We start from the raw sequence: 24,535 nt of genomic DNA on the forward strand, positions 1-24,535 counted from the left end.
TTACCCTTGGTTCCACTTCCACCTCCAGTGCTTTTCTATATCTTAATGTACCTTTCAGAGGAATTCGGATGGAGGTCAATAATTATGCTCTTTAAATAATTTAGTCCAAGCCCTGTGTAATTGTGCTTTTTAGACGCTCGGACATTGACAGCATGTTTTACTGCGCGTCCCTGTTTGGGGCACCGCCTGACCATCAGGATCGGTATAGGAGTAAGAGAAACCGCTTCGCTGCTCTTAGTGCATCATGCTTAATGTTATTTATCAGTGTGTCCCTTCGACAAATCTGGTTCCGGTTGGCTTTCACATTTCTCACTTCTTATTGGCCGATCTCTTATCGATCCATCAGTTCCAGCCAGCATGCTAGATTTGGTGGGCGGTTGGGACACTTTCTCAGTGTGGATTTATTTGCAGTCTTGAATGGATGTAAAAAATCTGCATGTACGTACGTCCACACATTTATTCGATCAAATGTTCTGAATGACGTTTCTCCAGTTGACATGTTGGTGTCACTGACCTGCCAGAGGACTAGAAACTGGTGTGGGAATGTTTAGTTTGCCACACAAGCATGTTATTTTTATTTTGTGCTGTAGATGAAAGCTTGAACTACAGACTCTCCTAACCCCCACCCCCCACAAAGCCAGACTTTGGGACGTTTCACTGCACACAATAACATTGTTCATCTTCATGTGAAGTTCAGCGGCCGATTATGAGCACTCGGTTGCAGGTGGCAGGTTCTTTTGTCTGAATCTTTTAAAGTTGTATTAATCTCTGTGGCATGGACTGATATCAGACTCAAAGAAGTAGACGTGTACAGACTTTGGTTCGAAGGTTGTAATTACTGTCTGGTGATTCATTTTGCCGTCACATAAAATAGTGTTTACCCTGTCGCCTGTGTTTCTGACCTAGTTGAGGCAGAGAAGGGTCATGTTGTGCTCTGCGGAGTTAGAAGAATTGTGACAATCATCCAGCCCTTCCTGTTGCCTTCTTAAAATGAAATTTTCTCTTCCCTTCAGACGCACCCACACGCAAATAAACATAAAAAGCTCATTTGTAAGCGGCTTTGTCTCAAACGTTGACATGTGTTCCAAACATTGGGCCTTCAGTAACGCCGACACAGAGGTGCTCAGGCACACTGTTGGCACATAAGGACGCCTCGAAATAAGATTAGCCTCCAAATAGCCCATCCTGACCCCTTCGCACCCCATCAATACTGCTGTGCATAATGTGTGCGCCTGCACTCGGATTCTAAATGAGTGGTTCCAGTGAAACATGTTGGCCTGTTTTCCAACAGAATGGCCACATATCATGTTGCTGTGAGGCCCCATTGTCTGCTTTTGCCTCAGTTTGGTCGGTCAGAAAGCACATGCCGCTGTCACCAAGACTTGCCTCCCCTTGGCTTTGGGTCAGGGTGACACTGGACCACAGGAGGAAGGAGAAAAAAAATCCATCACCCTGCCTGACAAAAATGAATAAAAATTGGAAAACAACATGCAAGGTCTGCCTAATACAGGAACACTTGCAATATGCTGATGTTTTCTTTTGCACGCTGTGTTTGCTAAATTGCCTTTGACTGCGTGCATCAGTAATGAAACTTTATGTCCTTGTGGAGAGGGCAGCAAGTCCGTTCCAGTTAGGACCGGGACGATCTCTCCTGTCTGGCTTTTGTAAGACTATTTTTCTAATCCATGTCCTTATGAATAAATGAAACACATGAAACCTTTTTTTTTTTTTTTTCCATATTTGCACAAATTGCTTTAAAAGCATTTTATCATGTCATAAAAAGCTCAATTGATCTGCTGGGCTTAGTCCATTGGACAGCTGTGTGTTTTGTTAATGGCCACTTTGCTCCAAGCAGCTTATTAAAAAATTTATATATAAATGCTAAAATTGCATAAATTATTTAGATACAGTAAGCATTTTTTAGCCGTCCAGGGAGGGACAGTTATCTGTATGGAAATGCACCACAGGGTGATACAGTAATATTTCAGACACATATGTGTCCTCTGCCCCCCCGCCTCCACACACACACACACTGAGGTGCAGGAGGGGGAGAAAAAGTATATATTTTTTGATGACTTCGTTTCAGCCACCGCAGAATGTCACCCATATCCTGGTTGATTGTACTTTCGAGTTTTACGATGTTTTTCCATTGATTTGTTTCCCCGGCGCAGCTGCCGACCTCTATTGAGGGACGAACATAATCAGCGCTGACGCAAATTAGATGGTTATTCGTTTCGAAAATTGACAGAAAAACAATAAAAAAGATGAAATGCTCCCAAATCAATAGATATAATGAAATTCAAATAATCCGAGAGATGAGGTCTCCATGGCAACTGATAATGTGGAAAAGAAAACAATTTAATAAAGGACAGACACGCTTTGAAAACAGATTGGGGAGGGTCGAGGGGGGGTGCGGAGGGGGGGGCTGTAAAGTGGGGAGAGGATAGCAGAGGAGAGGGTAGGTGGGAGATGGAGGGATAGGGAGAGCGGGTGGTGAGGGGGTGTTTGTGGCTGGAGTGGCTGTTCTATTGCTTGTTTCCCCCGGCGTGTGAAGGATCTGTGTCTGTCCCAAGGACACCAGAATAATTAGAAAAGCTTTCAGGCCAGAAAGTGCAGATTCAGGTTTTAATACACAAAATTATTTCAGGGGCAGTGAATCGGAAAACCATTTGTTGGTGACCTTCCTGAGAGGCCTCCCCCTCCCCGGTACGGGGCAAGAAGGAGGCTGTGTGGCAGCGACGCCTGAGTTATAGCATATTTGTGTTTTTATAGAGGCATGGGGAATGGAGTTGGGGAAGTTGCGAGGGGAGGGGGCGCAAATGTGAGCGTGCTGGCAGGGGGATGGGTCACAGGGAGACCTTCATGTTGGATCCAGTTGGAGTTTGGGCAGAGGGAGGGAGAGATGAGACAGCAGCAGCCGGAGAAAAAGAGGGAAGTGGAAGATCCGGCTGTATTTACAGATCCCTTGTCAAAGGGACCCATTTCAGGGGAATGCACCCGTTCCTGCGCTGTGACGGGCGAGGTGCCTGTTTGAAAAGCAAAAGAACAACTCTGAACCTGAGCGAGCAAGTCAAACACAGAAGACAGAGCAGAGCAGAGCAGAGGGTGGTGAGGGAAGTGAGTGGGTGTAAAGTGACTTCATTTGTAGTCTATTTAAGGTATGTTTTACTCGTCCTTGTGCTGCTCCTCCATCATCCAATACTCTTCTAGTTAGCGCAGCAGGGGAATAGTCATCGAGCGCTTTTCTTCTTGTACAAAAAAAAACAAATTACCGTCCTTTATTCGTCTGAAAAAATAAAACAGTCGGGTGATCTCAGGAGAGATTTAGCAGCGGTGTAAATAAGCAAAAGTGCAGCTTTGTCACACTCCTGAGCTTTTCAATAAATATGTACACTTTCTGGTGGCTTTGCTCAACATCCGTGTGCTGTTCTTTTCACATCCTCTCTGTTTATAACTCTTTGTCAACGTTTTAAAGTCAATCTGCTTGGGCGTGGGGAGCCTCGTCTGTCAAGTAGGGACTATTTTTTTGTGTCATTAGAAGACTTTGTTTGACTCAAATAAAGCTGATCCGCCCCATGTTCAAACGATAAGAACGGTAAATCCTGGCTATCACGCCTTTGCTGTTACCCTGCTTCTCTGATAAAAAGAAAAAATCCTCTGGCCTCAGAATTCTGGTTGTCCCTTAAATTGCATTTCCAAGTGTAAGCATCCTGTGAACTTTTTGTGTCACCCCTAAATAAATTTTAATATTTGAAAAATCTTTATTTATTTAAGTCATTAATCTATTGTCTAAGTTGCATCTTCAATTATTTATTTTCAATTTCTTTTTATTGGACATTAAATGACAATGAAAATGAAAGTAAATTCTTAATTTTGACGACATTTCTTGGAATGGAATCTTAAATCCCCTTTTTGTTTTAATCTGATCAATACACAAGTGCTTCTTTTTTTGTGAGAGGTGACATTATGTGTGTCACCAGTCAAGTGTTAATATAGAATTGTTGTCCTGTTTGTTGTTTGCATTAGTCATATGTCGACATTAAGGTTGGCCTGACATTTGTTCTCACATGGGAGTTGTGTTAGTTTAACATATAAATATGAATTATACAGAGTGAAGTACATCAGGACAAACACTGTTAATCCTCAGCTTCTCTTGCCTGCTAAAACCAATATGTGTGCGCTGAGCAACATGCAGTTCCTGAGCGTGGCAGCTAATATTCTCCAGTTTTGATATTATGATGTGAAAATTGCCCCTCAAGTAGGAGAGAAACTAGAAATTCCCCACTGAAATCTGACCGAGAGCCTTCAAATCTCACACACGGGTGTCAATGAGCAGCATTTTTTGAATCGCAAAAAATATCAATGAGGTCCAGAAGTATGAGAGGTTTCTGCTCGCGCATGATTGGGTTCATGCACGTGCACGTCAGCGCTCACACAAAGACACAAAGCATATGTTGCCACTGTCAACAGCAGCAGTAGCAAACAGCCGCTGAGAGTCTGTGTCGGGTGCAAGTGTGGGCTGCGGGGGACACCGTGAATGTATGTCGTGGATGAACGTGCTCTGGAAAATATATGCTTAACAATCATGAAAACAAGAGGCAAAAACTCACCCTGAGCTGCTCTTTTTTAATTCTACGTGAGAGTGCTTCCTTTTACTTCTGATCCAAAAAGTTCACACACTCTCACTGTGTTGCAGAAGCTAAAACTGAAACTAATTCAACTCAGTGCCTGTATTATTCTAGTCAATGCTTTCACATCAGTTTATAGCGGGCACTACTTTGGGGGGTAATAGGATAAGATCCCCGCACACCCGTCATCCTTTCACCTGTCTCACACCCACGTGTGTACACAGCCGTGCCGCTCAGCACAGGGCGCTCATTGTAGCAGTGACAGGAGGGCACCCGTTAAGTGGCTGTCTGTTCCTGGGGCCTTTGTGTGTCTGTGTGGGGTGTGTGCGCGTGCTGCCTTCATGTGGCTGGTAGGGTGGAGAAGGGCAATGAAGGACCCCTACTGGTAAAGTGGGTAAACTTGCACAGTCTTGACATCTGCGCTCAGAGGGAGGAGGGGGCAGGGGAAGAGGGGAAGGATGAGGAGGAGGAGGGAGGAGGAGAATAGACACCACCAGAGGAGGACAGAGTAGGGAAAGAGGAGAGGAGTGAGGGAGGGAGAGAGAGAAGAGTCTTGGCAGGAAGCGGTTGAGGAGAAAATGCCTTGCTTTGTGGAAAGAATCTTTCCAGGGCAGGAGGGAGAGGTGAGGCAGAGCGCAGAGGGCAGTCTGCCACCAGGTAAGACTCACACACACACACACACACACACTCACCTTCCCCAACTCCCCCTCCCTCCACCCTCCTCTTTCCCTCCCGTCTGTGCTACCCCGAGGTGAACGAGTCTACTACTAGTTGGCATGAGTCAGGCCCGCATGTGTAGTGATGCGTATGTGTGGTGTCAAGTGTGTGTGTGTGTGTGAGGGAAAATAGCAGGTGCAAACACTTGTTTTCATGGTGAAAATGTCTCATAATCTCAACTTATTTTTCATCACTCCGAAAGCCGCCTTAAGTTATTCCATGGAGTTTGACAACAGAGGTGAAAAGTTTGATTCTCTACTTTTCTCTTTTTATTTATACGTCATCCTGTTTGTTTAGCACTTCGACAGTGTGGTTGCCAACTTTGAAGCTTTTGAACAGTTTTAGTGAAGTTCAAAGGCTGAAAAGTTATGTACCTTAAAATGAAAATGATTCCTATGTAGTTATACATGAAGAAAAGTTTCTTTTATGGCCTTCAGTTATAATGTGATATTCAAAACACCAAGCCTTTATTTGTCCAGTAAGTGAAAGTGTATTAGCCATAGTGGTTACTGCTCCCATAGGTGGCGCCATACGTAGTTTATTACAGCACAGCAACGGCAGTGGTCAGAAAAGTTATCGCAACCTAATATCTCAACTTGATGTTACGTATAATCTTAATGACTTGTGTCGAAAAGTCAACTCACTTCCTCAATTTCCATAGAGCTAATGAATAATCAATATAATTCACAGTGTAATTACACCCCAAAACACATCATATCCTATGTATTTGAACATGGTATTACACTATTAAACTATTAAAATTTAGTTTTAATTTAAGGCAGCTCATTAAATAATATGTATTTAATCTCAGATTAAATTATGTAAAAAATAAAAAAAAGTTTAAATGAAGTAAAAAAAAATTGCGAAAGATTTGATATGTAGTATGTAGTAGTTTGATATGAAGTATTCTGTTTATATATTCACTGTCTATTGGTCTACCTAAGGAGAAAAAAAGTAAAGTGTTAAAATGAGACATTGTTGAATGATTGCGAGTTTTGGAACTTTGGGAGAAGTTTAAAAGAAGTGGATGATGTACAAAAGACCCAGAATGAGTCCATTAGTTAGTTACTGTACTTAAAAATATAAAATATATAAAATAAACAGGAACATTTTGTAATATCTAAATTATTTTCCTTCCAATTATCACTTGCACACCGCAGGTTAGTTACACCTGATATTGTCTTGTGTGTTAAGAGATGGCAGGATTGTCATCACAGGGATTTTACGTTTGGTTGGTTTCAACAGTTTGTTTGAAAAGTCAGGAAAGGAAGTGTCCACTGTAACAGTGCTTCCCCCCCCCCACTTTTGGTTTCTCTTTTGGTAAACGCTGTTTTGCGTCGGACCCTCGCAGTGTCAGTCCCAGCAGGTTGAGAAAAATATTTGGCCGCTCTCATCTTTGCTGTTTATTTGTTTTTCTAACAAATGGAACCTGCTTCCTGAGTGAAAGGTGAAGTCAGAATTGAATTTGGCTTGCGTTACCGTAGCAATCTGGCAACCGCTCCCACGTCTCACAGGACTCCTTTGGTTGCTGCGTGCCGGCGCGTGTGTTTGTTATTTAACTGGTGCATGTGTGTGTGTGTGTGCGCTGCGAGTGTGTGGCAGTAGCTGTGTTCACCAGAGAGACATTTCGCTAAGAAGACATTTCCCCCTCTGTTTTCACTCTGACCTGGTCGGAGATTGATGACTGAGTTGTGGAGTACATGTTAACAGTAACTGCTGATTTATGAAGATACTTAGGGTAAGTGAGGCCGCACAGGCTGTAGGGGAAGAGAAAGATATAGCCTTTTAAGTTAATGCAAAAATATAGCCTTTTTAAGTAATAATTGTTATTACTACTGCTGGGGTTCAGAGAGAGACTGAGTTGCAACGTGAGGCTTTTCCTTTTTCCCGTTGGCCACATGCCCTTCTTTGTTTCTGCTTCTTTCACTTAGAGTCCTCTCAACAATCACGGTGCACTGTGAGGCCAAAGGTTTAATAGCAAGTAAATAATCTAGGACCTCAAGAAAAATGTAGTTAACCAAACACAAATGTGTGTTCTATGATCAACTAACCTGTATTGACTTTTTCAGTACACATATTCAAGTTTTTTTCCCCACTCATTCACGCATCAGTCTCTCATACTTTGTGCTGTTTTAACATAATATGACTCCCCAAAAATGTGTCCCTCTTCTAATCTGTATTTTTAGGACCCCGTTATATCAGACTGAACCGATTTTTAGAACCAGCGACAACAACAAGCCTCTGTGTGTTTTGACAGTTCCATGCAGCCACTGAGGTCTTTCAGAATTTCCTCATTCAATTTTTGAAGACACATTTTTCCATTTTCTATTCCCATGGTATTATAGAGACTGAGGGAAAGCTCTGTTCAAATATCATATTCAGTTCGCTGAGCTGTGATCTATAGCGATTTTAAGGAATAAAGCAATTTTGGGGGAATATAGAGCCATGCTTCTACGGAAGAGCAATGACTTCCATTTTTTTTTTTTGTCAAGGCACCTCTTAGACTGAGTGAAATGTTTCCCCCGTTCACTCAGGGACATCTTTATTTCTTACTAGGGATTTAACACTCACTCAGCCCCCTCATAAATACAGCGTCCCTCACCCTGCCGCTCGCCATAACTCAGCCTCCAACTCCACAGCTAACTAAACTCATACAGCAGAGCCAACGCTTGTTTGTCTTTTACATCAGTATTTCTCTCTCCCTTGTCTCTTTCCCTCCGCTGTGAGCTGATTTAAACATGACAAAATCTCCCCCGACTACCGTCTCACCAGGCTGCTGTGCCGATCCCCTCTGGCCCACTTGTGTAGTGGGTTTTAGCAGAAATGTGCATTTGAATATGAGCCAGCTTAATCTGCTTGAGGCTATTTAGAGTGAGTCTAACGCTCCAAGAATGAGCGAGAACAACACCGGGTAAAATGCGGATGTCCCCCTCTCTGCATGTCCCGACACAACTCAGGTCTCTGATGAGCCGGTGTTGGATTTGTGGATGAAAAGCTCATAAATTCACGCCCAACCTGGGCACTGAGCAAAAGCCCGGGGCCATACACTGCTCTTAATACTGTCCTGTGTTAGATCAAAGTCATAACACATTTTCATTGATACTGTTGATTTGGAGTTCCATGTTTCTTTTAAAACTTTTTTGCACGTCTATAATGTATTTGCACATTACATACATCGACATCACGTGAGACTCATTTTTTAAAATCTTTTTATGTGCGAGTAATTTGTATTTTCTTTGAGGATTCATAGTTGTTTTTTGCAACTATTTTTGTTTTAATGCTAATATATAGTTCTTATTTTGGATTTTTAAACGTTATGGGTGTACAAAATGTAATTTTTATGTTTTAGTGTTGTCATGCATTATTTTAAGTATTGTGTACCGTAGAGGCTTTTTTTGAATTGTCAGCTCAGTTTTATCAAAGGACACGTACCAAAGGTACTAACTACAAAGGTATTCCGTGATGATGAAAGTGCTCAGGAGTGGGGGGGTACAGTACGGAGGGGAAGCCTTTACCGTTCTGCTCCTGGCGATGAGCATTTTGGGAGGAGTCGGGGTATCTGGCTTGGATCCCGTACTGGTTGTTAACAGCCTGCTGGAACCTTCTGTTCTTGCCACTCAGTCCCACTGGCCTGACACTGACAACTCCTCAGGCATCTGAAGACCCTCTGAAGTCAAAATCGCCCATTTTGATGCCTCATGGCGGCTGCCGCCGTTTTGTTGTATTTGTGTGTGAAAACCTTGCTTGGAGGATCTAACCCTCAACACTGGTTATTGATGAACACGAGGGAGGAGGACATGGTTCTTCATCTCCCCCGCTGGTTTCCTCTCTGTCCTTCCGTCCTTTTTTGATCTCGCCGTCAAAGCCTGTCCTGGGTTTTCTTGAGCGAGCTCCATCCAGGGACACAGTTGGCAGAAGAAGCCGTTTGAGAAAACACACCCAAGCAAGCTATCACCTTTGATAACCGAGCCGCTCCAGTGGGAGCATGAGAAGAAAGCCAAGGAGTGAACGGCTTGTTGGTAATTAAAAGTGCCACTTAAGAGGGAGCATCTCTCTGATCCCAGCCTGGTTAACTAACAATAGGTACCACTGCGAAGCATCAAGCCTTCTTCTGCTGAGGGCTTGACCCCTGGGACTGACGTAGGCCTTGTTTACATGAACCTGGAGACCTTGAAGTAGTTCTTTCAGCTCCGCTACTTTCAGGAGATCACAACAACACGTCTATCTGTGTATTTAGGATTTGGCAAAATATTGGCACAGGTCAAAAAACCAAAAGGTCTAATAAGGTTTCAGCCCAATGCTAATGTTTTGCCTGTCATGGAAGTCAGTGGGAAAGGTACCGAAAGTCAATAAGCTATATTTTTGTTAGTCGCGGTGGTGTGCCGAACAGAAAAAAAGTCAGTCTAAAGGATATAAAACAAAGACTTCAAGGCATCGGAATGGTTGATCTTGACTTCAGAGGTGCCTCGCGAGTCATGTGTTCTTTGTTGCCTTCACACTCAAATGCACCAATGAGCCATGGCTGTACACAATCGTGTTAACGCTCCACTGCTTTCTCCTTCTTGGACCACAATCGGTCTGGGATCTCAATCCGTGCTCCGCCAAAGTTTGCTGCTAATTCATTCCCTGTCTCCAGCATACATGTCAGGATTGGTCCTGAGGTTAAGAGCGACCAAGTATCAGACTAAATAGTTGAGTTGGACTTCTTCAAAAGCCAATCTGAGTCCTGAGAGGAAACTGGCCAAACACCCTTGTGTTGAATTTAAAAGTGCCAGGACCAATCCATGGCTCTATCTGAACACTGAGTTGGGTAGTGTGAGGCTGTTGCTGGTTTGTGATTTTTTTTTTTATCGTTGAACCAGAGTCCATCAACACCGACCGCTTCCCAATGTTAACATCCCTCTGAGTTAGTTCTTGTTCGTGATGTGGATGATCAGAATGGTATTCATTTCCTGGAAATCCAAAGAAAAATCACGATGCAGAGTTTATAGTAAGTCGACAAAACCACTAGCTTTACCACCACCAGTGCACAAGTGGATAGAAGATGAAGACCCAGAAAGACTCGCTCCAATAATTACTACCTCCTCAGAGAAGCAGCGGAGAGGACAGAGAACAAGCGCTCGCAGGAAGGAGGCCCCGCGCTCTGATAATGGCGGGGTATCACTGTGCCTCTGACAGTGTTAATCTCAAGGTTCTCTGCTTTGTTTGCGGCACTTGTGCTGCAGAATCACAGGCTATAAGTCGTTGACACCTGACAGCAGTTTGTCAAACTTTTTTTGCCTCCTTCAATTTCTTTATTTTACCTCTTCTCATTTGAAGATGTGAGACACTCATTTAAGCCTGGTTGCACACCGACTCACGAGGAAGTGTTATGAATATGTATCAACGCAGCATATGGCAGCGGCAGCGCTGGGACGAGGTGTGTCCAGAAGGTAGAGTGCTGCCAATGCATTATTCTCCCATCAAATTACCATAGTCAGGGAGCCAAGAGGTATTCGGCACCTCTGCAGACGGGGCAGGGGAGGAACCGGGATGAAAACGCCGAGAACTTCAAGACCATGGTGAAGACAGAAGTAGACCAGCTGAGTTTCCTCATCCTTTTTTTTTTTTTTTTCTCTCTCTCTTCCTCCTCCAGCAGGTTACAAACCAAGCGCTCACTGACACAAACGTGATTAAAAGTGATATTTGTGACACATTAGGATGCACACGGGAAGTAACCTCCTCTAAAGCGTTCATTATTAGATGCATGACAGACCTGAATATTTATAAAATAGATTTTAATAATTAATAGCAGCAATCTGCTCCCGTAATTCATCAGATTTGCACTTCAACAGAGTATCCGTTTTCACTTTAAAATAATAATAAGAGGAATATTAATGTTGCAGAAATGAAAAACGGGCAGCTGGATGCGGCCCAAACATGCAGCCGTGCGATGTACACTTCAGAGACGTTCACCTGTCACTTTTCAAACAAGATCGTGTTTATGAGCCGGGGTTATTTTAAAGTTGTTTGTGCTACACTACTCGACAACGCGTCGCCTCACAAATGTGGCATGTCGTGTCGATAAAGACACAGGAAACAAAAGCAGGTTTGGGGTAGAATGCAAAAGTAGCTTCTGTGGTTTTATCAAAAGCAAATTTATTTGTTTGCGTCAACTAAGGAGCACTTCCTTTTGTACACTGAGCCCCGAAATAGACGACGGCTGCTGCCTTTTTCCTGTAAAACGCCTTTGCTTGTTTCATCATACCATATTTTGTTGTTTTATCACCACTTCAAAATAAGTCACGACGCCCCCCCGCTCCTCCTCTCCCCGTCTGCTCTGCTGAACTTTTGACAAAACAAGATTGTTCCTGTTTTAGGTGAAAAGTGTCACGATTAGTTCCACCTCCACTTTGCATTGAAGTTTTGGGTTACGCTCCCGTACTGCACATCAGAGCAACTCCAAGTGTGTGATCGTGAGCGTGTGAATTTGAGCGTGTGTGACAGAGGAAAGCAGTCGTAGCAAGCATTGTGTCCTGCTCTCTGCAGCTCGACCTCACCTAAACACACACACACACACACAGTCAACTTCCCTTCTGACACAGACCCCAAAGGTCTGATTTGTGTTGAACTAACAGCATTTTTTTAACCATTACAAATAAAATGCAAATCCAACTGCAGTCATTTCCTCTTATTAAACGCAGCGATAGGTTATTAACACAAAGAGCTTTGTTCTACTGCGGGTCCAAAAAAGAGCAGAAGTCTGTCAGGCAGAGCAAATGTTTTAATGGGAGCCAGAGATCGATGCTGTCACTGAAGGCATCCTGTCCCGACATAAATGTGCTTTTTTGCAGAGGGGCTAATGTCATCGCCTTGTTTCTGCTCAAGGAGAAAAGAGTTGGAGGGCGGTGAGGTCAACACTGACTAATGGAAGCTCCAATTTAAGGAAATGGCTCGAAAACAGCCCTTTCGTTCCCTTGAAACTTGAAGCTTTTTCAATCGGATCTCCATTTTAGATTTCAGCCAGCCCCTTCATCGAGTCACAAGTCCCCTGATGGTCTGTTCTTCGACATGAATGTCTAGTCAGAGTGCAAGTGCAAAACAGGTTTATAGCTCTGATCAATCTAAAGCTTCGACCTGTCGACGGTGGTCAACCTCTGGTGCTCACAATGTTTTTGAGTCATGAAGCTCTTATTTATGAGCTGTTTACAAGCGCCAACCCGTCGTGGAGGTTCATGTTTTGGACTCAAATCGGGGTTGCTAAAGCTAGGTCCAATCTCGGTCTGAAGATGCATCTCATCTGAAAATAAATAAATAAAATAAAGCAGTTTGAACATTCCTCTCACCCTTATATGTTGAATTCTACATGGTGCGCTTCATACATGCTGTCAAACTGTCCTCCCCGTCTTATTAAAGAAATGCCACAGCTCATTTCCTTGTAGTCACACTGGTGCGCCGGTGAAAGGGGCATGTCCAAAGATCCAAACAGCTTTGCTTTTTAGGCTTCACATTAAGGGTTATCTGTGAGGGCTTGTCATTGATTGACATTATCTGGCCTGACAGGGCCTCATATCAAGGTTAACCTCATGGACAAAAGTGCCAAGCGCACACACACAGACATGCTGTCGGAATAAAAGGCGGCAAGGTTTCGGGGCTGCGAGATACGGCTTCATCTGTGCGTGTGCCAGGTGGAGATTTCCAGACTTAATTGATAACTAATGGAGCGGCATGTGCTGAGTTTACCCGGGAGGATTGACACTGTGCGTGTTTGTGTGTGTGTCCTGTGGTGAGATGGAGGGGGTCGGAGAAGCTCAGAGGATGGGGACGACTTACTCAGCGGAGGAGCGCCGGATTCTGCTAAATTAAATATGGCTCCAAAGATTATGACATGGAGGCATCACTCACCAGTTGTGGTCTCCTGACCTCGCCACGGCCGCCTCTCCTTTGCACTGGTGTGTGCGCACGCGTGCTCACTCCCTCCCTCCCAACAAAAAGCGATGAGATCCCCGTGACCAAAATACAACTGAAGCAGTTAATCTGTACAGATATTAGCTCAAGGGCCCTTGAGAGGTGCACCGCTGAGCCCTTTCTGCACTGTACTACCCACACTGCTTAGCACGAGGAGAAGGGGGGGAGAAGGGGAGGGCTGTCTACTCATTTACCAGAGCAGTTGGTTTGTCAAATTGTTCTCCTGTTGACTTGCAATAGATTCCTCGAACCCAAGGCTCAGTGGTCGTCACTCAATTAGGGATAAAAAATAATAATAAACTTGCAGTGAAAATATTGTGTTGAGAAGCACCCTAACACACACCTTCATCCTCGCTCAAATATGAAATGTATATGAATATGTTTCTGTGCTTCAACTCCAAATTCCTGGAAAAGTTTTGCATTTTTCATTGTGAAATAAATATTGAAGGCCGCTCAGTGGAGAGTGACTCTTCTGTGCGTGTTAAGAGCTCAATTTAAAATCCTGAGGCGCCAGATGTGCGTCCAGATTCGACGTTCAATATTAACAAGATAGCCATGTGTCCCGTGAATTACCCAAAGCAGCAAACTGAATAAAAGTTGGCTGTTTTGGTCCGTGGCTGTCAGAAAGCTTCATGTCACTCATGTCAGATTATTTTCCTCATCCCTCAGACCATTCCGGCGCTCAGCCTCCGTGCTGGAAAATACCGTAATTACTGTGTTTGTGATGAGGCTGCAGGGCGTATTTGTCCTCAGATTTCAAACTTTCCTGCCCTCAAGTTTTTCCTCTTCCGCCTGCTCTTGAAACACACATTGTTTTCTTCAGCCATTGTCCCGAGCCGTCGCTGTCTCACACACTGGAGCCTTTTTTTTTTTAGTTTGTGTTTGTGTTCCTTTGTCCCGCGGCGTCTTGTTTGCGGCGATGTGACAGGAGTGTGGCACTTTGGCTCAGGGCTCGCGTGTGATAACAGCCCGTGGACGCAGCTCAAGTCAAGCCGTCCAAACGGGTCCTTCAAGGTCGGCACCTCTGTAGAGACGCTGCGCACTCAGCAAGGTCACATTGGCGACTAAAAGCAAAGTGCTTTATTGACAGAATAAAAAGACAACAAAACAGGCAGGCGTGATTAATAATAAAATAGATTTGAGGAGAAGACAGTCACCTCCTGTCTTTTTCAGCATGGATCCTTGCAATCCAATTTGACCCACGGAAAAAAGTCACATTATTATTATTGTCTTTCCTGTAATGGTTATCATAAAGATTTACAAGAACTTGTGCAACTCACTTCCCCAAATTAAGAGTGTTTTATCTCTTATATCTCATCACTATCGTGTTTTTATGGTAGGTCACATGATCAACAGGTTCTTCTTTCTTTTCTGCAGTGTGTGAGAGCAGTGTGTGAGGCCGTCAGGTGTGCAGTGGGAAAGCATGCAGTTTCTCCTATTTGTCTGGAGACAGGGATGGATGATATGACCAAGTGTGTTGTGGCTTAAAACTGAAAATATTGATGTACTCAATAGTGAATATATTTTCTTCCGGCTAAGTGAGTGGAGATGAGGTCACTCAGTGCCAGGGTCAGATTTTTTGGGGTGGGGAAGCCCCAGTCATAGTGGGTTCTCTGAGGACAGTGTGAGAACAGGTGGGCCACGGGAGGAGTCAAAAAAAAAAACAAAAAAAAACAGGAAGTCATTTTTTTTAAGCGCATGCTGATATTAAACTGAACTCCTGCCTTTGCAATGTAGCTTTTAGTTTACCAACCCTTTTCGATGCTGGCACTTTTTCATTTATTTTTCGTGATTTAAAGCTTAGAATTGATCCGATATACAGTTCAAATTTTTCCCAGTCGCAGTCATTCTAGCTATGTCAGCGCTCCAATTTAAACCAGATCTCGCAGTGTAGAGTCGCTGTCTCAAAGCTTCATTTGGTGCGACTCCACGTCTTGACTCGAGTGTGGAAGAGTGATATTTTGCCGCCATACATACTCTGATGCGACTCATCGTTTTGCTGAAGCAACTCAACTCTTCTTTCTTCACACCATCTTTGTTTCTTCCCCCCTTTCTCCATCAACTTCTGCTCAGAAGCCCCCCTCCCTCCAGCCCTCCATCTATCATCTAGTTGGCAATGGCATTGTTTTTAATCATCCGAAGCTCAAAATTATTATTATCGCTTCTGATGCGGCAATTAAAACTTCAGGTCAGAGGCACAACGAGCGGTGATCAGCAGCCGAGCTGAGAAGTTTTAATTAGACGATCAGAACCATTAATGCACAAAAAAAAAGGTGTGCGCTGGGAAATTAACGGGAACGTCTTAATCAGGGTTAGCGACTCCGAAGAGGAGTCAAGTGAACAGAGAGCAAAAAACAAATCATCTCCGCACCACTGGGACAAAACTCAATTAAATATGCATGTGGAAAAATGGAAATTTCTCAGCACCGACTGGTGGAAAACTGTGGCGAAACCTCGCGGCGGGGTCGGCGACCTGCTTATTGTTATTCTTGTGCAATGAAAATGAGAAAGGGGCCAGATGCTGGGGTCCGGGTGTCGCGGCGCCGTTGTCCATCAGTGGCTTTCCGCTTGACTTCCCTGCCGCGGCCTCTCCGCCGTAAAGCAGGAGGAAGAGAGGGGATTGGAAAACATCCCCGGACTGTGTCTCTATCTGTCTGTGTGGCTCAGCGATTTCCCTAAAACACTGGTTCACACACACCGGCTTACATCTCCCCCAGAGCCTGAGACACAAAGCTCCACTGAGCTGCGCAGAAGAAGCCTTGTTGATTAATCTACCAAGGTTCTTAAAGTTAGACTTTTTTTTCTCTCTCTCTCTCTCCATCTCTTGGCATCGGCACTGAAACCCACTGGGGTCGATGATCTGCTTCTTACTTTCAAGAGTGGCCACTGCGCTGCTCACTAAGGACTAAGGAATTGCCCTCTCTTTTCGCATATATTGCAAATATGAGAACATTATTTTCTATATTTTCCAGCACTGCTGCATTTGAGACAGAATCTATCTCATAAAATATGTGTTTTTCTCTTAAAGGGCAGCTCAAATAACGCTGCAACTGTGAGTACAAGATGACAGGTATTTCATTTCTGTTGAGGTCTGGAGTTGACCTCTGTCTTGAACATTCCATCTTCAGTCCGAGGTTATTCTGCATGTGCATGCATGAAACTTTACGTCCAAAGTTATTTTGTAGACTTCTTTTGTCATCTGAAAAAAGCCGTAGCACCATAGTCGTCTCCCACGTTGTTTGTATTAATTGAGTGCGGTTCTTGCGGGGGGTTGGTACTTGCGTATCAGAACTCAGCGGGTATCTCCAACAGGCCTAGAATCTGTGTTTGATTAGGCGGAGAGATGAGCTCGGGTTTAAACAGATAATACCTCGCGCACAGACCCTCGCTGCATCTGAAGTGGCATCTCGGCAGGGAGTCGCCGTGTTTACAGTGCATCTCTGAATCCACCACAAACTTCCTTGAGCAATCACTTTGCTTTAAGTTCAGTGTATAATATCCGACACAAGTTGATCTGCGAATCCCACGCCTTTGATGATTATAGTCGTGGCACGTTCACACAAATAATGCACATCTGAAACACCGCTTGATTGGGCGTGATATCATTTTGGCATTCAAACACAGACCACACATCAGAAAACAAAACAGAAAACATCAAGATCTGCGGGGCCAGGCGAAACTTCTCTGAGAAGAAGCAGAAGCCACACAAACTTCGAGACATTCTTTTTGACGGAAGATGAAGCAGATGCTGACCTTTTACAAATGTTTCTTTTTTGCTCAGGTTGTGGCCTTATACAGACAAGTTCTTTGCTCTCTCTCCTCTGTTCCCAGTAAAAACAAGTGTCATGGTTAACATCAGCAGCTGGGAACATTTGACTTCAGATGCTTCAAATTCATTTTTTTTTTTTCCTTCCCCACAAAACAGGCGTTGCTTACCGAGGTGTCTGACAATTAGCACGCCAGGCTAAAGCAAATATGTTGGCCGCTGTGACAGTGTTGTTTTTCTGTCTGATATTCATTAATAAGGCAGAGTGCTTACTGGACTCTCAGGGAGGTGGGGGGCTGGTCCCGGGGGGGAGTACTGTTCTTTCATGTAGGTCCCTTTAGATTTTCTATCATTGTACGCTATCATGCACACAAATGACTTGAGGTAAACAGCTTAGCGTTGCCATGGTGATCTCTATTGTAAACAAAAGAGAAAAAAAAAGCTGCTGTGGACAGAAATACTCGGCATAAATAATACTTCCGACAGCTTCCATAAAGCAACCAACCGTAGCGACGGCTCCTCGGGGAGGATGCTGCGATCACTGAGAAATTACCTTGAAAAGAAAACACGCGCAAAAAATGCTGTGTTGATCGAGCTATTGAGGAGAGCGTTACCTAATAAGAACGACCGATTACGGCCGGACAGAAGCTTTTGCAAAATTCAAATCCACACAGATGTTAAAAATAAAAAAATTGAAATACCAACACATTGAAAAGAAGTCTAAATATTTAAGAATTAATTTAAGGATAAATAAAATGTAAAATGGAATGGAAACTACAAGTTATGTAATGGATAAAACATCCTTAAAATTGATCGATATTGATGCACTTCTCTGACCTACATACCGTACGTAGTGTGACCTGTGGTCAAAAGAGAAGCCTTTTGTGCCGCAAACCTGCTGAGATAGTCATCTGTTCCTACTCACGCTCCTCATTGTTAACAGAAATTGCACGTAAATAGTCAGTAATGGAAAGAAACAGCTCGGTGTCGGGGTCATTTCCGACACCGAGCTTGAGACTGCGATGCAAAGGAAATCGGTAGTTAAAGCATGAAATACTTGAGCTGGTAAACACAGACTACATCCACTGCAACACCCAAATGACCTCAATCTTCCCTGGGAGACTGAATTCAAAAAAGAAAAAAAGATTTATGTCTTCCACCTCTTAATAGTTTCTGCAGCTGATTTTTCCTCTCCACCCTAAATTTGCTCTCTTCTGAAAAGCTGACCTTTTCACCCCAGCCTGCAATTGTCTTAAAACTAAATTGAACAGCACCTTGCTGCATTTGCCCCCCACCCCTCCCGAAAGGTCCATCATTTCTGCAGAAGTCATTGTTTAAAAGAGGAAGTGTGCAATGTAAATACAGTAACTGAGAAAGCATGTGTGGAGAGCGCGGCATTGTGATTTGTAAACTCCCTTAAATTGTATATCCTCTAATGATTTTCATAGCCAAAGAAAATGAAAACAGGTTTTATGTTGCGGCTACATGATTTACATAATGCCAGCGATGGCTCACATGTGATTGTGCTTCTTGGCTTTATGGCTGTGCCAAATGAAATGGCTCACAATCGTTGTTGTTCAAAGAGAATTGAGTCTTTAAAGGAGAATTTCTCACGTCTGTGTATTGCATCGCAGCGGCCCAAACGCCTGGACCGAAGTACATGTCGACTGCACCTAAGTGGGAACTTACTGGGCTATGTTGCCCTTTAACTGCTTAGTCTCAGTTATCGTTTTAAAACTTGATATTTGGTGTCCATAGCCACCACTCCGTGACATCCAAATGACTCATTTCAGTGAGTTATTGAGCGCAATCTTTGATGTGTTCAAATTAATGCAACTTAAAAAAACACACAGAGATTTTTTAAATATATTTAGAACTAAGAAAAGTGCACAGGGGAAATATAAATATAATACAAGGTAGAATATTTTGATAGGGAACAAGTAGGTAAAAAATTGAACATGTGATTTCTGTTACCCCTGCAGTACAAGAAGACAGAAAACAAAGAATAGTTTTGTGAAGAAAAGCCTTAATATTAAAGTAAAGTTCAGTCTCTAAACAACTTGGTCACATCATCTATCATTTCCAGTTGATTCGGGATCACGACGCTCTTTCTGCCGATCTACATTTCCTCCCACATTTTTCAGATATTACAAAGTGTGGAGGGTCCTCTCCCCCTTAGTTTTTACTGCCTGGATAATGATCTGGCTTTAGTTTTGAGTGTGTCCGAACACTGTCAGACATGAGCTTTGGTGGCCCTGGAAATGAAGTGAAAGGTAACAGAGTGCAGTTTCTGCCCTAAAAAGGCAGCTCTGGATATGGAATGCCACAGGCAGCTGTTCCTGCCTCATCAGAGGACATGTTATAAAGATAGCCCCACTTGGGTTTGAATAATGCCACCCATCCCTGCCCCAAAGCACACTCTATCAGGCTCTATTGTTCGGAGAGGCCTCCACGGGGGCAAAAATTGAAAGTGTGCAGTAGGTGTTGGGAAGAAACAACGTGTTTGATGTCAGTGCGTGACTCTCCTGGATGTGTGGAGTGGTGAATAAAAGAGAAGACACTGATCCGCGAGTCAGCTGCCAACTGGCCTGCAAAAACGTCCAAAAGCGTTCAGCGTGTTTCCTTCCATGTTCTGACAGCTTTAATGCTGAGCAGCCCTCCACTCAGTGGCAGGACCACAGCCTCTTGAGGTGAGAGTGGAGATAACATTTCACAGTGTCTCTAGCGCAGGCATGTGAAGGATTATGTAGCCGTTTATTTCCTACTTGTAGTACCGCAGGGGTCTGATAACTTTCTGTTTGTGGTTTCAGCTGCCATTTTTTTCTTCTTTTTTTTTTCTCGCCGCTGTTAAACTCTGAGCCAACGTTAGAGGTGTGACTTGGAAAGATATGTACTGGATCTCGACGTTCGTCCTTTGGATCTGTTATTGTTAAGTGCCTTTGCGTGTTATTAATAGCGGCGGTTGCCATTGTTACGCTGACGGCTTGTTTTTCCGCCGTGACATTCACCAGCGGCTATGACTTTGAAAAGTTGCGCAGGATGATTATGGTTTTTAACTTTTTGCGTTCTTGTTTTCCTTCCAGCTGAAAGCAGTTTATGCACTGAAACGATCTCAGGAAAACCCAAGATGGCCGCCAAAAGAAAAGGTGGCCTAAAACTCAACGCTATCTGTGCCAAGCTCAGCCGGCAGGTGGTCTACGACGGCAGCTCCCAGAATGCGGAAGGAGACCAGAGTGTAGCGGAGAACAGCGAGCGTGGCAGTTCCCACTATGACGACAACGAAACCAACTTCCCAGAGAGCCTGAGCCTCGAGGAGGACCAGAAGCGACGCGAGGCCATTGAGAAGTGGGTCAACGGTGAGTACGGCGACGAGCTGCCGACCTCAGACTGCGGGGACGAGCAGGAGAATGAACTCAAAAGCAGAAATGATGAAGACGAACCTCCAGAGGGGGTCTACATGGTCCAGCCGAAAGGCTGCAGCGACGAAGAAGACAATGGTGAGGAGGCCGAGCCGCTGACAGGCTCGAACGACGGCAGTTACCATGACGACAAATCAGCTGAGGCGGGGCATTTGAAGACTGAGGCCTTTATGCCAACAAGCGAAACCCCAAGTCGCCAAGCACCTTTCGCCTCTCCAGGTACGGCCTGTGCTGGAAATGAGATTTTTATGTTTTTATTACGTTGCTCATGCTGGTATTCACCAACCAAAAAATGCTAGCTAGCAAAGCTTTCTTTCGTGATTTTAGACATGATAACTGCCCGAGTTATTGAATTATTACAATGGTATTCACCAACCAAAAAATGCTAGCTAGCAAAGCTCTTTCGTGATTTTAGACATGATAACTGCCCGAGTTATTGAATTATGACAATGGTATTCACCAACCAAAAAATGCTAGCTAGCAAAGCTTTCTTTCGTGATTTTAGACATGATAACTGCCCGAGTTATTGAATTATGACAATGGTATTCACCAACCAAAAAATGCTAGCTAGCAAAGCTTTCTTTCGTGATTTTAGACATGATAACTGCCCGCGTTATTGAATTATTACAATGGTATGAACCAACCAAAAAATGCTAGCTAGCAAAGCTCTTTCGTGATTTTTGACATGATAAGACGATTTTTCATTTGACTCATTTGAGTTAGATGCCTTACGTCCCGACTCTTGACTCAGATCGCCCTTGCACTTCAAAATAAAAGCCTTTAAACGGGTGACATTGCCATGGCCATGTGAGCTCTCATTATTATTGGAAAGAGGGACTCTAGAGTTACATTATGAATAGCCAGCGACATTATTACCCCTAAAGACAGGCGGCCGAGGGCCGGCAGAAACTAGTCTGTGTGTGTAGAGTGCATTGAGAAATTCGTAAATGGAGGTAGCTTACAAGCGGAAGACAGGCGCAACAGCTGCGGGGCCAAGAGCACATGGCCAGGCTCTGGTTTAGCTTCGTATTACACCCAGGATTACTTATCAAGTCTTTGATATTTCCCAAACTCGCTCAACAGAGCCCCGAGTTTGGCTCCTCCGCCACATAGCAAGTGCTGTCTTCTCTTCGTGTAGCCTCACTTGCAATCATTTTAAATATTCAGATAAATGTTTGGTGGGTTTTAATGGTGGCGTGATGTTATCAGGTCGATAAGGAGTCTATGAGCAAAAGTGGCAGCACACACCGTTTACAGTTGTGACCCTTGCAAGTTAAGGAGTTTGACGACGCAGGTGTTAAAAACTCAGTCTTGTGTAAAAGATAAAACCACAGAGAGAATCGTCGCTGGGACCGGTTGCTGTGGTATGAATCATGATGTGTTCTCGTCACACTTCAAAAGCTTCCCTTTTGTCCCTTTCTTGCTGTTTTCTTCTCAACGTGCATCTGTGGCTGCACACATGACGGCGGGGGCTTCTGGGAAGATGAAGCCCGTTTCTTGTCAGACGGTGGTTTTGATCAGTATTGTTCTCACTTTATGATCGCCTGTTTAGTAAATATGTTGCCCTCCACCTTCTGCGACTTCACATCTCTAAACAAAGTGTTTGAAGGCGGCAGGCGGAGCGGGCACCATCACTTCTCAATCTTTGCCGTGCCTTTTTTCCCCCCTTTGTTGATTGTAACTGGGGCATCTATATTGAAACGTTCCTGCTCGGCTCACAATTAAAACATTTTTTTTTTTTGCTCTCGCTCTCTCTCTCCGCTGTCTTTCAAAGGCTGATGCGGAGTGCACGCAATTATGCATATAAACATAGTGGCTTAATTATCTCGCACAACATCAGTGACAATGTAATTAACAAACATCGCAAGATCAATGAGAGAAAGTGCGACCTTCAAAACATTTAACTCCTCACATTGAGGCTCGGCGTGGATTTTCATATCTGTGCGCAGCCCTGTAATACTCTCCCAAGATCATTTCGATGTTTGAGTTATAGCCCTGGTGAGCCAGTGGCTGTGAAACACCAGCGAGATGCTCCTGGACCTCAGTTCACTGCTCATTTCGCATGTTTCTCTTTTCACTGCTGGTTCATTACAGCGACGTTGAGCAAGTCTTGAGCGTTGCCAGACGAAGGCAGTGGGGGACAGGAACCCTCTGAGCCTTCCGTTTTAAATCCAACTGGCCTTGTAGAAGTAAAACCAAGGCGACAAAAGGAGAAAACTACTGTGACTAATCGGCCATGTCGAGTCATTTGCTGCTTGTTTCTGAACAGTCTGGTTTGTTTGTTTTGAAAAACCACAAAAAAACACCAAGTATATGTTGTTCATTTTTGTTGCTGTGTCAATGAATGAGAACAAGTTATCCTAAAGCTTTGAAATCTAAGATGTATCCCACCGTCAGGTTGCTGAAACGACAGTATAATGACTAGAAGTGGCGAGGTATATTTGTCACAGTGATTATGTGGGCCGTCCTTCCAAACGCTTCCATATTTATTTGTACATTTCTCTCCTGAGTTGCCCTCCAGGCCGACCTAAATCACCGGCGAGTTGTTTCCATACGAAGCAATTATGAGAAATAATAGAATCTGATACCACGCTGAAGTGGCCATGACACTTTCTGAGCTAATTTGAGTTGGGGGACTTTGCAGATATTGGAGCCCCAGATTACTCCATATTTAGCAGTAACATCCACCTTTATCATCAGCGACACCTCTGCCTCTGGGCTCTGTGAGGTTGCCACGCAGATGTCCATGTTTGGGCAGCCCAAAGTTGATAGAACGCTCATCTGTTATCATATCTTGTTGGGAAAAACAAGTCCTAAATGCCCTCAAACATAGACAAGTCGAGTCTGGCGTCTCTCGGGCGTCAAGTGTCCAGATTAGATGGAATTTTCTGGATAGTGAGGGATTGCAAACAATGTCACGTTGGTCTATATATATATATATATATATATATATGATTTGAAAACTTCCACATGATCCCTCTGTATTTGGCAGTTATCGGTGCGCTGACATTTTCTGTCTGATAGCTCTTTGGGGTGGGTCGAGCCTAACTTTAGAGCTATATGATCCACCGTGACCTGAGACGCCCTTATAAACGCAGTAGCCATAAAATCCTCACAAGCTTCAGGTCTTCAGCGCCTACACCCAAAAAAAACAAAACAAAAAAAACAGGTGCGTTAAGTTACCTCCCAAATGTGCTCCTTCAGGTTTTTTTTTTTTTCCACTTTGGTTGTGTCAGTTGAACAGTTGCCATGTGCAAACACGCTCAACACGAAAAATGAGACGTCATTTTCTATAGAAACAATGTAGGTGAGCTGGTCCATGGCCAACACTCAAATATCCCTTTCTCTTAAATTTTTCATGCCCGTTCGATCCAGCGGATAGTCTTTCATACTAATCCCGCGTTCAGAGGAGCGACCCTGAAGCCATGAATGGAAATTTAGGGATTATTTTACATGCAATGCCGGTGATGTGAAAGCAAGGCACGGCGACTGATTTAGCAATAAGTAAGTAATGTGAGACATGAGCCAAAATATTTGTGTATTAATTACCAGGCTGGTGGTGGCTGTCAGTGTGCGCCAGTGAATGGTGATGAAAAGCAATAAAAAAGACATTTGTCAATGAAAATAAATAAAGACCATGTGACCGAGGCCAGTGGGAGGAGCTTCGGTAGATCAATGGGTGCTGTTTTTACCATCAAATACCTGATTATTTTGGAATTAAATAAGGTCCAAATCTGATGTAGAAAATGGATAGAAATGATTTTATAAATATTGAAGTGTTTTCAGGTGAATGCATTTGGCTTCAATCCCTTATTTTGCGCTAAACTACCGCCTCAACTCTCTTCTCTCAGCAGGTGATTTTTCCTTTTTTACCCCACTTTTGACCCCGTTTCCCAGTCGGACTGAGAGTTAATGGTCTGAATTAATCTCCGCAAAGTGCCATTAAACTATGCATTGTCTATATGTCCACCATGTCCTTGAGGGACTTTCTCCATTAAATGGACTTATTAAGTAAAACTGACATTTCAGGTGGGAAACGTGTAAAAAAAAAAACTGGA

The 24,535-nt window shown here is 43.8% G+C and overlaps 1 protein-coding gene across 4 annotated transcripts in view; it reads left to right on the forward strand.

Moving 5' to 3' along the window:
- Nucleotides 1-24,535, forward strand: part of casz1 (castor zinc finger 1) — a 153,027-nt gene that overhangs the window by 102,350 nt on the left and 26,142 nt on the right. For 3 of the 4 annotated variants that reach the window (XM_053850147.1, XM_053850150.1, XM_053850149.1), the window contains one exon: nucleotides 20,142-20,696. In XM_053850147.1, coding sequence (XP_053706122.1) covers nucleotides 20,142-20,696 — 555 coding nt within the window. Of the gene's footprint in view, nucleotides 1-2,857; nucleotides 5,286-20,141; nucleotides 20,697-24,535 lie in introns of those variants that run through there. The other variant, XM_053850148.1, reaches the window with a different exon arrangement.

This window comes from Synchiropus splendidus, chromosome 18, assembly GCF_027744825.2.
Source record: "Synchiropus splendidus isolate RoL2022-P1 chromosome 18, RoL_Sspl_1.0, whole genome shotgun sequence".
Lineage (NCBI taxonomy): Eukaryota > Metazoa > Chordata > Actinopteri > Syngnathiformes > Callionymidae > Synchiropus > Synchiropus splendidus.